General features: G+C 40.3%; 1 protein-coding gene across 2 annotated transcripts; it reads left to right on the top strand.

Annotated features, from left to right (window-relative positions):
* Positions 1-2,558: 2,558 nt before the first annotated feature.
* Positions 2,559-13,029, top strand: LOC119016517 (ATP-sensitive inward rectifier potassium channel 12-like). 2 transcript variants are annotated; one of them, XM_037092380.1, is made up of 3 exons: positions 2,559-2,888; positions 9,420-9,598; positions 10,662-13,029. In XM_037092380.1, the coding sequence occupies exons 2-3, from the start codon at positions 9,507-9,509 to the stop codon at positions 12,298-12,300; spliced, it is 1,731 nt and encodes a 576-aa protein (XP_036948275.1). In that variant the 5' UTR covers positions 2,559-2,888; positions 9,420-9,506; the 3' UTR covers positions 12,301-13,029. The 2 variants fall into 2 exon arrangements, with proteins under 2 accessions (XP_036948275.1, XP_036948285.1); XM_037092390.1 differs by having other exon boundaries at positions 2,559-2,884.
* Positions 13,030-13,369: the final 340 nt, after the last annotated feature.

The raw sequence follows: 13,369 nt of genomic DNA on the forward strand, positions 1-13,369 counted from the left end.
TAAGAGTTACTTGACAAAATTAAAGAATCCAGTAATTTGCGGAAGGACATAAACACAAATCACCATTATGTAAGCGGACATAAGACATCAGCGTAACTTAATCACTTCTCCTGGCATGGGACCACATGACAGCGAACCCACAGAGGTCAGAGCCATTCAACCTCTCAGTGAAAGTGTCACCACTGTTGAACTTCTCATTTTTACCTTTCAGTTATAACTCATCAGTGCATCATGAACAGTTACAGCGTGGCCCGGGGTTTTACTGGGTGCTGCTGCTCAAGCCGGAGATGCAGGACAGAGAAAGAGGAGGAAGAGATTGCGGCAATTACTTTCTTCCGCCTCTATGATTATCTTCCGGAGACTGGCTGTTTATGCAGCATGGTTGGCAGCATAAGTAATGTGTTTCTTCCAAAAAAATACAATATTGTTTAACCTTCTACTTGACCCCACATTAAGTCTGAGTCAGAAGTCCTTAAGGTTTTTGTTTTGATTACTAAACATTGGATGAACCATTGGGTGTTTTTTGTGTGTGTCTTGTTCCTGTGTCGTGGTCCAGATCATTTCTACATTGTTTTCTTTCTGTGGTGATCAGTGTTATCTCAGCTGAGAAAGCTCTGCAGCAGGTGATTTAAACATCCCGGTCCCGGTACATCACTGGTCCCCATCTCCTGAGCATCAGAGACAAAGGTGAGGCGTCTGCACCTGAAGGATACTGAGAGATAACAGCAGCCTCAGCCACATCTTATTCAGCACGTTCTCACTTTCAGCTTGTAAATACAGCTCCTTAGTCGGTGACCATGCACTTCAACATATGACTCTACCCATCCGTCTAATGCCAGTTTTTGCATGTGAAGGACTCGCAGTCAAAAACTGCACACATATGCCAACATACTATGACTTTTATTAATGTGGACAAACGGTCACAGTTTGGTTAGGTATAGGCAACAAACCTCTTGAGCTTCAAGAAATGACGCTCAAGTGGTGACAGCGTCAAACGTAGAAGCACTGACAGCTGGCACCTGACCAGGCTGCTGTATCTGACAAGCTGCAAGTGAGAACAGGCTGGCCTCATCACCGTCCTGACACAGAAGTAGCCGCTGTCCTATCACTAGATTACAGAGCAGCTTCTTTCCTCAGGCCGTGAGACTCCTCATCCTCAACGCCCTGCTAAAGTTTACTTTCTTGACTTGAATATTATTTAATCCCTTAGTTTGTGGAGTCATTTGTGTGTACAGTAGTTTAAAGAACTTCAACCAGAGTGTTTTGTGTCGTTTAAAATAATGCTAGTCTTTAGGCATTTACTACGCAGGAGAATTCTAATATAGAAAATGCATTATGGGATATGTAGGAATTAAATGACAATAACTCGTCCTCGGCTGCTTTGACAACGTGTATCTTGTAAGTTTCTCAAATTTGAGGGAGTGCAATCACAGAAAAGCAAGTTAAATATCAACAAGTACGACACGATTCTCACTGTTCATGCAAAACTGTGCGGACATAAATTGTAGAAACTAAATTGAGGTTTTAATCATGTAATTATTCTTCTTTTGGGTCCAAAACGATTTCATATGTAAACAATATATTTGGTATCTGAATTATGCTGTTTTTATTTCTGATAAATAGCAATTTTTGAAGGAAAGAAAAAAACCTCCATACAGCAAGTCAAGCTTTCAAACTGTCGTGTATATCTTCAATAAAAAAAATAAAAAAAAAAAAGACAAACAAATGATTTCCTTAAGAAGGTTTCACCTTTCATACAACTACCATACAAAGAACCAAGGGCACTCTACCCTTCTGTGCTTTTGTGTCAAACAGACAAAATATAATGTTTTCTGAATTGATTTTGAAATATTGATCTTCAGTTCAAGGGTCAGTGGCTGAAAAGCTTCTCAAGTTGCCTGACCATGGAAAAGCAAACATATGCTCCTAAAAATCCACCTACACCTACATCTCAAAATATATGAACATGCGTCATATACTGACTTACTTACTTACCAAGCAACTTTCTTATAAAGAAATGTAGTTTATTTATTATTGTATTCGTTTAAAGTGTTTTATGTCTTTATACGTGTCTCTTTTTTTTAGCTTCTTGTATCCCGATTGCCACAAAAATGTGAAAAATCAACGTATACTTACACACAAATCAGGCAGAATGGGTTTAAAAACACTCAAGATTACTATAAACTCATACCAGATTATTGCAGCTCTACACTAAGTCTATTTAACAGTTGTCATTGTGATGTAATATGAAACCAGAAAAATCCTGTTGTGCGCCACAAAGTCGATATAAACACACTGTAAAATGCCTCGGAGACTCTTCTGAGTCTCTGCAGGATCATAATAGTTCTCACTGGTGTTTTTGGATGTCAGCACAAGTATCTGTCTGAGTGGGCTGAAGTCTAAATTATACAATCCACATCTCCACACTCTGGGGAAAACAATAGCATATATAAATAGGAACATAATCAGATATCTCTCTCTCTCTCTCTCTCTCTCTCTCTCTCTCTCTCTCTCTCTCTCTCTCTCTCTCTCTCTCTCTCTCTCTTCTCCTCTCTCTCCCTCTCTCTCTCTGTCTCTCTCCCCCACACACACACTCACACACTCACACACAGACTGGCAGGGATCGGGGCAGATGCACAACCAGCAGGTAGGAGCGACTCCGTTCAGCGACTATGGCGCAACAAGACAAAGCTCAGACTGGAGACCAGTACAAGTTTGTGCAGGAGAAATCTGGGAGCAGATTGATAACAAAGATGTTCGTCTGATGAAGGAGGGAGAAAAGAAGAAGAGTGGACGGTGCCAAGAGTGAAGCTACTCGAGCATCTTTTAATAAGGATGAAACCTGTGTTGGTCTTCAAGTGATTCAGTCTGCAGTCACACAAAGGTAGGTAAGTATCTTTACAGTCCTCTTTTATTCCTGTTATTTCTGTTGTGGAAAAGTTCAAAAGAAAAAACAAAAATGATATAACAAAAACAAGCTTTTTCTTTAAAAAGATTGTTATGATCAAGAATGAGTAACTCTTGCCTCCAACTTGTGTACTTTCCTGATTTCACTTTAAAATCATACAATTTGAAAAAAAAAACAGCATTTTAAACAATCCTCTCTAAATCCTGCAGTAGTTCCTCTGTCCCTGTAATTAACCAACTACTGAGAAATCCCAATCAATACCTAAACAAAACGTTCATGTGGCTGAGTAAGTTGACTGTAAAAAATGAGGGGAGTGTAAACAGATAGAGGTAAAGATTTTAAAGGCCATAATCATTTTCAAGGTTAGGGTAGTACTCGGCTCTGCCCGACCAACACCCCTGCCACCACCACCACCCCTCCCAACTCCCAGCTGTCGATTATTCCTGCAGGCTTTGGATTGATTTTCAGCACTGGACAGCTCCTGTGGCCTCAATGAAACGAAACTCACGTCACAGCTGCTGCTTAGTTTGCAAACTGCCCCGTCATAACTTCTGGTCGCACTGTATGAACCATTGATCGGCATTTAAGACTTCCTCCTGTGCTCATGCATGTGCAAAAATGGAAACTTCACTTTTCTCTACGTGATTTTGAAGTGGCATGACACAGTTGCCAGGCATTTTAAAGATGAGGCAACCAAAATTTAGAATATTAATAAAGTACCAGAAATAGTTGACTATTAATATACCCCACTAAAAGTTCTGGCTTCAAAGGTTTTCCACAAACTTTAGTTTCAGTTTATTTTTTATATTAAAACACAGCGAGAGCAGTTAGTTCATAGCATGATTACATGTACATGAATGTCTTATTTTCATACGTTATGCAGTCATAAATGATGTAAGAAAAACAGTAAACATTTTTGAATATGGACCATTATTGTCCACCAAGATATAAAAATGTCTGTGACAACACCTTTGCAAAGCACAAGCTGATTTAATCGAAGTGCCATCTTAGTGGCATCAAAAACCAAACTCCATTTTGTTTTCTATTTTTCTCTTTACCAAGAACACACAACAGCATGTTGTTAAGGAGCATAAAAACACCCATTCATTTTGTAAATTCGCTCACATTCACTCAGACCAAACAAGTAATAAGAATTAACAAACTTCACATATAAGTAAATGTACTCATTATGCAAAACTGGCAGCTCAGAGGCCCATACGTATCATCAATACTTTACAGGAATGTTATCACAGATGAATCAACATGCAGCGTTTTAATGTTTTCAGTTCGAAATGGCAGAATATATAGTTGGGTGTTGAGGGTGTCGCAAGTTAATTCCCAGGAGTGGCCAGATGGCTGTTGAGACAAAAACTAAATAATGGGGAATAATTTTAACATTACATAGTCTGTGCACCTGATATAATTTGTCTAAAAATACATCTTGGCTGGTAGGGGTTTTTGTGAACACCGACCTTAATTTTCTGGGCCTCTGAAATGATGTGAAATAGATACAGTGTTGTATAAAGAAGCAGAAAATAAAAAGTACCTGTATTTGAGTAAATTAACATAGTTATATTTTACCACTGCATTTTAATTGCTTTTGTCCCGTGAATGGATTATTGTTAATGTATTACTGTTAATTTGTTGTCATGTCTTGTAACACTCGTTCCTCTGCTATAAATAAGTACCTTCCTGTTGTGCACACAATTCCCTGTTTGTGTCTCGCTGTAGGACTGGGACACTTGTGTGGACCTGGTTCTGTCCACAGGGACATGTAGGCCTTTCCTAAATGTCAGTTTAAAGCGGTGGTGGCTGGTTAATCAAAAAATTGGGGAGGACAGGAGGAAAACAAAACCATGTTATTTTACGCTTGTAGTTAGAAGAATCCTTTTATTCATCATAGTGAGATTTAGCTTTATTTCTATAAATAAGTATTTCATCCCTCTTGCCTCTCAAAAAATAGAGAAGGAGCAGCGTCCTCTGCCTTTGTGGACCAAGCGTGTTGCACAGAGATACACAGAGAGAGAAGAATCACCTCCGAAAAGCATGACAAGACCAAATTCAACGTTTTCACACATTTCTTTTCCTCTTTTCGAAAAAGGGATTTACACAACAAAGAGTGTAAACTGTCATCTTTCGCGCTTTCTGCGTAAATCTTCTGCTTTTCTGTAAATGGCATTACACGTTGTAGTAGCATCCCCTGACGTCATAATCTCTTCATCTTAATCTGTATCTCTCCTCACACCATGTCCAACGTGTCCGACGTCAACACCTGTAAAACCCATTAGTTCAGGTTTTTCTTTCTTTCTTTCTTTCTCTCGTTGGTCCTTCCTTTACTTTATCCCTCCCTCCCTTCTCATATCATCAGATCACAGATTACACCAAAGGCCTTAAGCCAGGTCATGCAGCGACATCCACCTTTCATACTGTTGTTTGGATTTGGAGATTAAGGGATGTCATGATCGGGGATTCGACGAGGGCTTCCTCCATCCTTTCTTTTGCATTGGATTATGCCGTAATATACGTCAGTTTGGTTGCGATGACATACTTGAATAAGACGTCAGACACTGAGCGATCCTCTCCAGCATGCTGTAATGATCATCTTTCTTTTGTTAAGTGCTGTAGGTTTGTGTGCTTCTTTATGAGTTACAGGATACTTGGTAAACTCTAGGGAGAGTCCTATTTACCTCTCTCCTCCTCCTCCTCCTCCTCCTCCTCCTCTTCACCACGTTGTCTCACATGATAAACCATCACCACATAGACACTGCCACGAATCAGCCCCATAGAGAGACAAGAGATGTTCCTATGGAGACGGCTAAAACAGTAACTATGATCAACCATTAATTACTGCCGCTCTCCCCCAGGGCTCCCGTCAGCTGAGAAGAAAAAGTCATACAGACGAACACAGACAAGAAAAGTATTTACAGTAATCAGTGTTAATGCAGCAACTCAGACAGCCTCAAAGACATGAACACATATCTTAAATCTACGTTACTTTTAACAGTAAAACAAACAAACATTCTGAACAAACCTAGCACAGTGAGCATGTTTGACTGGAGAGGCATGAAACAAATATAGATTTTTGACGAGTCATGGATATGAAAACAAACATGAAACGAGTGAAATGGATCGCATTACAGTCAGTCAAATGCTACATTTGTGATGCTTATAATGATTTATGTCTAAGAGGAGGCTGTAAAATCGTAGTTTGTAATGTGACAATACAGTCCCACAGGATGTATATATATATATATATATATATATATATATATATATATATATATATATATATATATATATATATATATATATATATATATATATATATATATATATATATATATATATATATATATATATATATACAGTTTATTTATCTATAAACAAATATACGGAAACAAATTTTTCAAACTTGTGTCGGGTGAGTGTAAACATAAAAGTGGACAGTGAGCTGTGAATGAACTTTGACCCTCGCTAATTTTCGTTGTTGTATATACATTTCTGTCAAGGCAACAACACTTTGATACATACTTTACAATTATTCTGGATTATGTTATCAGGTGTCCCCTCTTTTTTGACCAATAGGACAAAATAAACCTAATTTCATGAATTAAACATAATAATGACAAACACAAATTTCATTCTTCAGAAGTAGCACTGCTCCCTTACATTGACACAGATTAGTACACAGCACCAAATTCATAATACATTTCACCTTTTTGTCACCACCATTTGATAAGAATTTAACTTTTAAATGCTGTATTGTAGAAAATAGTCTTACATAATGTAATATACGTATGTTATGAACGGTGTTATAGTGAACAAGTTCCATTTGGTTTTGTATTGTCCTCCTTGCTTTGATAAACTGTAATGGCACTCAGTAGAGTGCATACCTCCACCAAGGCCCCCATTTATTCAATCAAGCCTAATCCAATATTAAATAAAACATATTTACATCTGCTAGATCCAGTTTTGTTTTAATCAGGATGCATCCCTGAGAAATTTTAAAGGAAATTAGAAAATATTCCTGGATCTGTACCTTTATCCAGATCTGAACCAAAAGTTAATAGGGTCTATTCTGGGCCATGACCAAAGTATCATCAAAATCCATTCAGCATTATTTGTGTAATCCTGCTGAGGAACCAACAAACAAACAAATGACATGGGTGAAAACATATCCTCCTTGGCGGAGGTAAAAAGATAAAAAGGTAAACTGATTTTGCAAATGTAGATGATGCCCAGAGATTGGATTAAAGTTGGACAAAATGTTATGTAGCATTTATTTACTTTCTTATACTCTAGGACGCATCCTATTTCAAAACATAAATATGCCGTTTGAAGTTACGTAGAAGAACATGTAATGTTTTTGGTTTTGTGTAATGTGAGGGGCATGATCTCTTCTTCTGATGTTTGATGGACAGCGGTGTAATTCCATGTGTGATGGATGTTACATGAAATTAAATTTGAACAGTGTTAGATTAAAAAAAACCCAGCATATTAAAGACCAAACACGTGACACTGAAGTGAAAACCACAGGGTGCTCTTCACCAGTTGATATGAACTGGAGCAGACTGACATGTGGAGTGTGTGTTGCCCTGATCCCAAACATGACGCTGCGGGCTCTGACACGGGGCTGAACTCTGTGACCCGCCATATTGGCTGCCATCTTTAAAAACATCTACTTTAAAAACTGTAAGAAAATGATGTGATTTAACATTGAGGAGAAAGGTTTCTCCAGCTGTGGGGGTTATCAAGGTGATGTAATCATCTGCCCTTTTGGGATTATCCAGTTGAAAATCATCCTTCATCCAGCCAATCAGCTGCCAGTTCACAACATCTGTCCTCGGTGTTGCAGGAAAAAAAAAAAAAAAGTCTGGAAGCTTCACACACAAGGGCTGCGCACAGTCCGCATGACGTGACATCAAATCCCTTCAAAATCTCTACGTGTGTGTGTGTGTGTATATATGTGTTAGTGCCTGAGTGTGTTTCTATTTGCTTGTGCTTGTTATTGACGTGACAGGGATATCGAACAAAGGCTTTTAAACTGCAGTTGTCAGACATTTTCCCAAGACAATCCATCTCTACCAATTAATGTCAATTAATTTATGTCATGCAAAGTGAATCGCGCACAATAAAACAAAAACCACAAACGTACTTTCGTATTGCATGCGATTGGTCTTCTATTGGTTATGCAACCCGCTGCTTTTTTCCTCCTGGTTCAGAGCTTGCTGACATAATAAGCCGAGCGAAATTACCCTGCAACCTTGTCATCAGGCCAAACAGCAGATCAATTGTTCCTCTAACAGTAGATTACCACTGATTCATCTCTTTTTAGACCTTTGTCCCTTCCACTGGCTGTCTGGTTTTCCACCCCTGGTTGGCCTGAAGGTCCCTAAGGCTAACCACTCGCAAGGACCTAATCAATAAGCTTTCATTACACAAAACTGTCTGGTCTGCTCCGTGCATTAGGGCAAGGCCGAAATTTTCAGGGTTAGAGTTTTGATTTTTTCTGATTTTTAGCCACTAGAGTGACGTGGCTCCATGGACGCTAATGTGAATCCGTCAGTCAGTCCACAGTTATGAACAGCTTAAGCTAAATGTTGCTAAATGCCTAAAATGCTTGGCAAAGGTGACCATGTAGCATGTCACCTTTGTGACTGAAAGCATGTTAACATGTTGACATTAGCATTTAGTTCAAAGCACTGCTGTGTTGCTCAAGGTTGTCCCGTCATAATGTTCAATTTGGCCTGCCAGATGTTTCTAGCTCTATCTATCTAGGATCCCTAATTATTATTTTTCATAATCCAAGTGTGCTGAGCAGGAAAACAGTCAAAGGGTAACTCCACCAATTTCAAATGAAAATTAAAGTGTGTTTACAGGGGGGTACTAATGCATAAGTGAAAAAAAGAAGTATAAATTATTCTGTGGCTCCAAAGGAAGCTGCATGTAATCTGATTAATTGCCTGCAGTGATGTCACTCAGTAGTTTAGTTGCATTATGTAGGCCCCACATTTTTGAAAAGGAAGAAGAATGTCTAGAAAAAAAAAACAGGTGATCTCTCTATATCTCTATCTTTGTTTTAAACTGTCAATAATGAGTCAAAAACTGTTACAGGAGTAAAATGCTACCAGTGGACTGCTTTTCAAAACCTGGGGCCTACACTGCCCACAATGCAACGTAACCATTGAGTGACAATACTGGAGACAATTTATCAGATTACATGCAGTTTCCTCAGGAGTCACAAAAGACCTGATACAACTTTTTCACATTCAACAAGACCTGTAAAAACACTTTCACATGTAAAATTGTTACATGTTACATTAAAGTTTCGCTTTAAGGGAACCTGGGATCGAAGAACGATTTTTTTATCCTAACAATCAGTTTTGGTGCTCCAAGGGAAAAATTCCAATTCCTCTGCTATTGATTCTTTTTATAATGTACTGTCAGTCTTTTTTTGTCTGTTCTATTCTGACGACTGAAGAAATCTCCTCTTTGTCCCCTTTGTTCACAGAAAATGAATCATGAGACGGCAGCGCTCATAACAAATGCAAGACAGACCTGAGCTCATACTGCCTCCCTGTCTAGCAACAGTACTTTAATGGTTGGAACTGTCCGCCCCAACCTACATTACTGCCCTCGCAGACACAGCCTGATGATCACCGGTGCCATGGGAGCGGTGCGAGTCAACAGGTAAGCGAGGATGGCGAATAAAACTATGTCAGTGGCCGTCACTGCTTAGATGAAGAAAATAAAAATACCTTTTACTCTATTTCTGGTCTACTGAAAAATAACTGCTGCCATCGTAAATGTGCTGCAGCTATTAAAAACAGTAAAACATCTTTTTAACTAGAATGGCACTCAGTAGAGTGCATACCTCCACCAAGCCCTGACAGTCCCCTTTAATTCAGTCATGCCTTATTCATTATCAGATATAATATACTTTAATACCCATTCTTCATCCAAGTTTCATGGAAATCTGTCGGTTTTTACTTAATCCAGCTGACAAAACATAAACATGCAAAACTAGCCAACACTCTGATATGGGTCAAAACATAACTTCCTTGCCAGAAGTCACCCTTAAAATGGTTTATAATGGTTAATAGATTATCAACTAATGCCTAATAGATCAATAAACCCAAACATTTGAGTTGCCAGATTGTCTAAAATGTACACATTGTTCATCAGGTCTATTTAACCTTCTGGAAAACAACCCATTTAAATTAACTTTATAACTCATTAATATGTATACCTCTATGCAAATGACATACCAGCTTTGGTTGTTGGGACTCATGGATTTTCACTGATGAGTTTACTAGATAGTGTAACTGCATTATCTCATATATATAAATCATCAACATTTAAATCTGCTGACAGGGGCAACGGACACAAGGGATTTTTACAATCTGGCAACCCAAAAGTTGTGGCTTGATTGAGTTCTTAACCATTCATAGAGACATTACAATTTTTAGACCCTATTTAAAAGCTCATATTTGAGAAAAGTCACACACCCCCCTAACACTGATTTTCTATTCATAGTTTAACTGTAACTATTAAATCACGTTGAAGCAGTGTGCATGGGGCTGTAGTGAGAACGAACTTCACAAACCACGGCAGCCAAATAGGGTTATGTTTTTTCTTTTTCTCATCATATGTATGCAAAGTTTGACAGGGTATGTATAGTAACTCAGCAGGTCATGGCTAAATAATCTGTCACTTTGCCTGAACTGATTTTCTCCCTGCTCTGCTCTTTCAGATACAGCATCGTTTCCACAGATGAAGATGCCCTGAAGATCTCCAGCCTGGGCCTCCACAACGGCCACAGTCCTCTGACTCAGCAGACACTATCAGGGGCTTGTATGCGGGGCGAAGAAGGAGGCGGAGAGTGTCCGGGAAGCGATGAGGCGAGAGGGACTTTGTCCTTGCGAGTGACAAACGAGCCCATCGTCCACAACAGCTGCCGTGCTTCACCCTCATGTCGTCTTGGCCTGGATCTGGGCACCGGCCGCCTGCGCAGCCGTTTTGTGAAGAAGAACGGCCAGTGCAACGTGGTGTTCAACAACATGGAGGATAAGCCGCGACGATACTTGGCTGACATTTTCACAACCTGTGTGGACATACGCTGGCGCTACCTGCTGCTCATTTTCACCACCACCTTCCTTCTGTCATGGCTGCTGTTTGGCCTGATCTTCTGGGGGGTGGCACTCGCTCACGGAGACTTTGACCTTCGCGTTCCTGTCCAGGAAGGAGATCCTCGAAACAATGTAGCCGAAGGAAAAGACGAATGGCGGCCGTGTATCCTCCACATTCAGGGTTTCATTGGAGCGTTCCTCTTCTCCATAGAGACCCAGACCACCATTGGATATGGCTTCCGGTGTGTCACTGAGGAGTGCCCAGTCGCTGTGGTGACTGTGGTGGTCCAGTCCATCGTGGGCTGCATTATTGACTCCTTCATGATTGGAACCATCATGGCAAAGATGGTGCGGCCCAAGAAGCGGGCACAGACCTTGCTGTTCTCGCATCACGCCGTCATCTCTCTGCGAGATGGCAAGCTGTGCCTCATGTGGCGCCTGGGAAACATGCGCAAGAGCCACATTGTCGAAGCACATGTGCGTGCTCAGCTCATTAAGCCACATGTGACGGCGGAGGGCGAGTACCTCCCTTTGGAGCAAACAGACATTGATGTTGGCTATGATGATGGGCTGGATCGACTGTTTCTGGTCTCACCACTCGTGGTGGTCCACGAAATCAACAAGAGCAGTCCTCTGTATAACCTGAGCTGCAACGACCTGCAGAAGGAAGACTTTGAGATCGTGGTCATCCTGGAGGGGATGGTGGAGGCCACAGCCATGACCACTCAGGCCCGTAGCTCCTACTTGGCAAAGGAGATCCTGTGGGGTCACCGCTTTGAGCCCGTGGTCTTTGAGAAGAGTGACCGCTACCACGTGGACTACTCCCGCTTCCATAAGACCTACGAAGTGCCATCTACACCTCACTGCAGCGCCAGGGAGCTGAGCATGATGACAGGTCGTGGCAGGCAGTCCTCATCCTCCAGCTCGAGTTACTCCCGCTCTCCATCACCGTTTGCGCCGAGGGCAGCCCGCCACCTACTGGGCCCTCACTCCCCCAGTGCTTTCTGCTACGAGAACGAGGTAGCTTTGTGCTGCGGGGACGACGAGGATGAGGAGGATGTGAAAGAGAAAGCGGGGAGCCTGAATGTAAGAAGTGACAGAGAGGTTAAGATGAGAGATGACATTCACTTGGGTTTCAAAGAGACATTCGTGGAGGAGCAGACGGTGGAGATGCTGTGTGTTCTGGACTCCGAGAATCAGATCAGCCTCGACAGACTACAGCCCACCCTACCTTTATACATCAGCAGGGAGTCGGGAGTTTAATCAATGGTAATGGCTGTGTGTCCATTTGTTTTCTCTCTCTGTGTGCATCCAACCAAAGTATTGAACTAGTGTAAAAACTGAAACACGGAGGACGCGTTTTAAACTGTAAATCTGGTAAAAGAGAAGGATGTGTTTTGCTCATAACTTGCTCTGGTTTCAGGTATTGTACACTCTCAGTTGTAACATCAGCATCTAAGCAACACACAGCTCGTCTACTTTTAAACACGGTGACCGGGTACTTCTCTCAAATCATGAGGTATCTTGAAATGAGGTATCTTTATTGCTTTCTTGTTTTATTCAATATGACAATATATGATCTACAGTTAAGTCAAACTTTTTGTTCTTGATTTCCATTCAAGTCTTTGTAAATATGATATGCTTTTGTTTTCATTTTAAAAAAGGATTATGCATCATATACAGATAAATGTTAAGAGAGAAAGATCTATCTATGTTAAAGGAAGCATGACACATATGCTCAACTTCAACACACTTATTTTTCTCTGTGTAAAAAATAAATAATTTCTGTATTTTGAACTTCCAACCTCTCTGCCTACTTTTCACATCTAAGAACAAGTTCAGATTAAATCCTGAAAAGAATTCAAATGTTTAGTCAAACGTGTACAAATGAGGAACAAGCACTTTATTCTTACTTTTATCAATAGATACAGACACTTTGCAGCGTGTTGTTTTGTATGAATAAAGCACCTAATAAACAACAGTATATACTGTTAACACTTGAATTGTCTCCTGAATCTCTATTACAAATGTTCTGAATTTCTCATTAGTTTTACAGTCGATCTAAGATAGTAATCACCTGTTTCAGCTGAGATGAAATAACACACGTTTAATTTGTCTTGAATTTCAATCAAAGCAAAGCAAAACAGGCAACTCATCAACTCATCTCAACGAGCCAGACCGCCAGGAGATTTAAAAACCCCAGGTACACTGTGTGTCAATCTGTTTTCAGCCATGCTAACAGTCTCTCGGTTGGGTGATTAGTCCACAACTTAGGTTCAGACTGAAATGCATATCTTGTAATAGTAAATATTGGATGGACTGTATTGTGATT

This window comes from Acanthopagrus latus, chromosome 1, assembly GCF_904848185.1.
Source record: "Acanthopagrus latus isolate v.2019 chromosome 1, fAcaLat1.1, whole genome shotgun sequence".
NCBI classification, from domain to species: Eukaryota; Metazoa; Chordata; class Actinopteri; order Spariformes; family Sparidae; genus Acanthopagrus; species Acanthopagrus latus.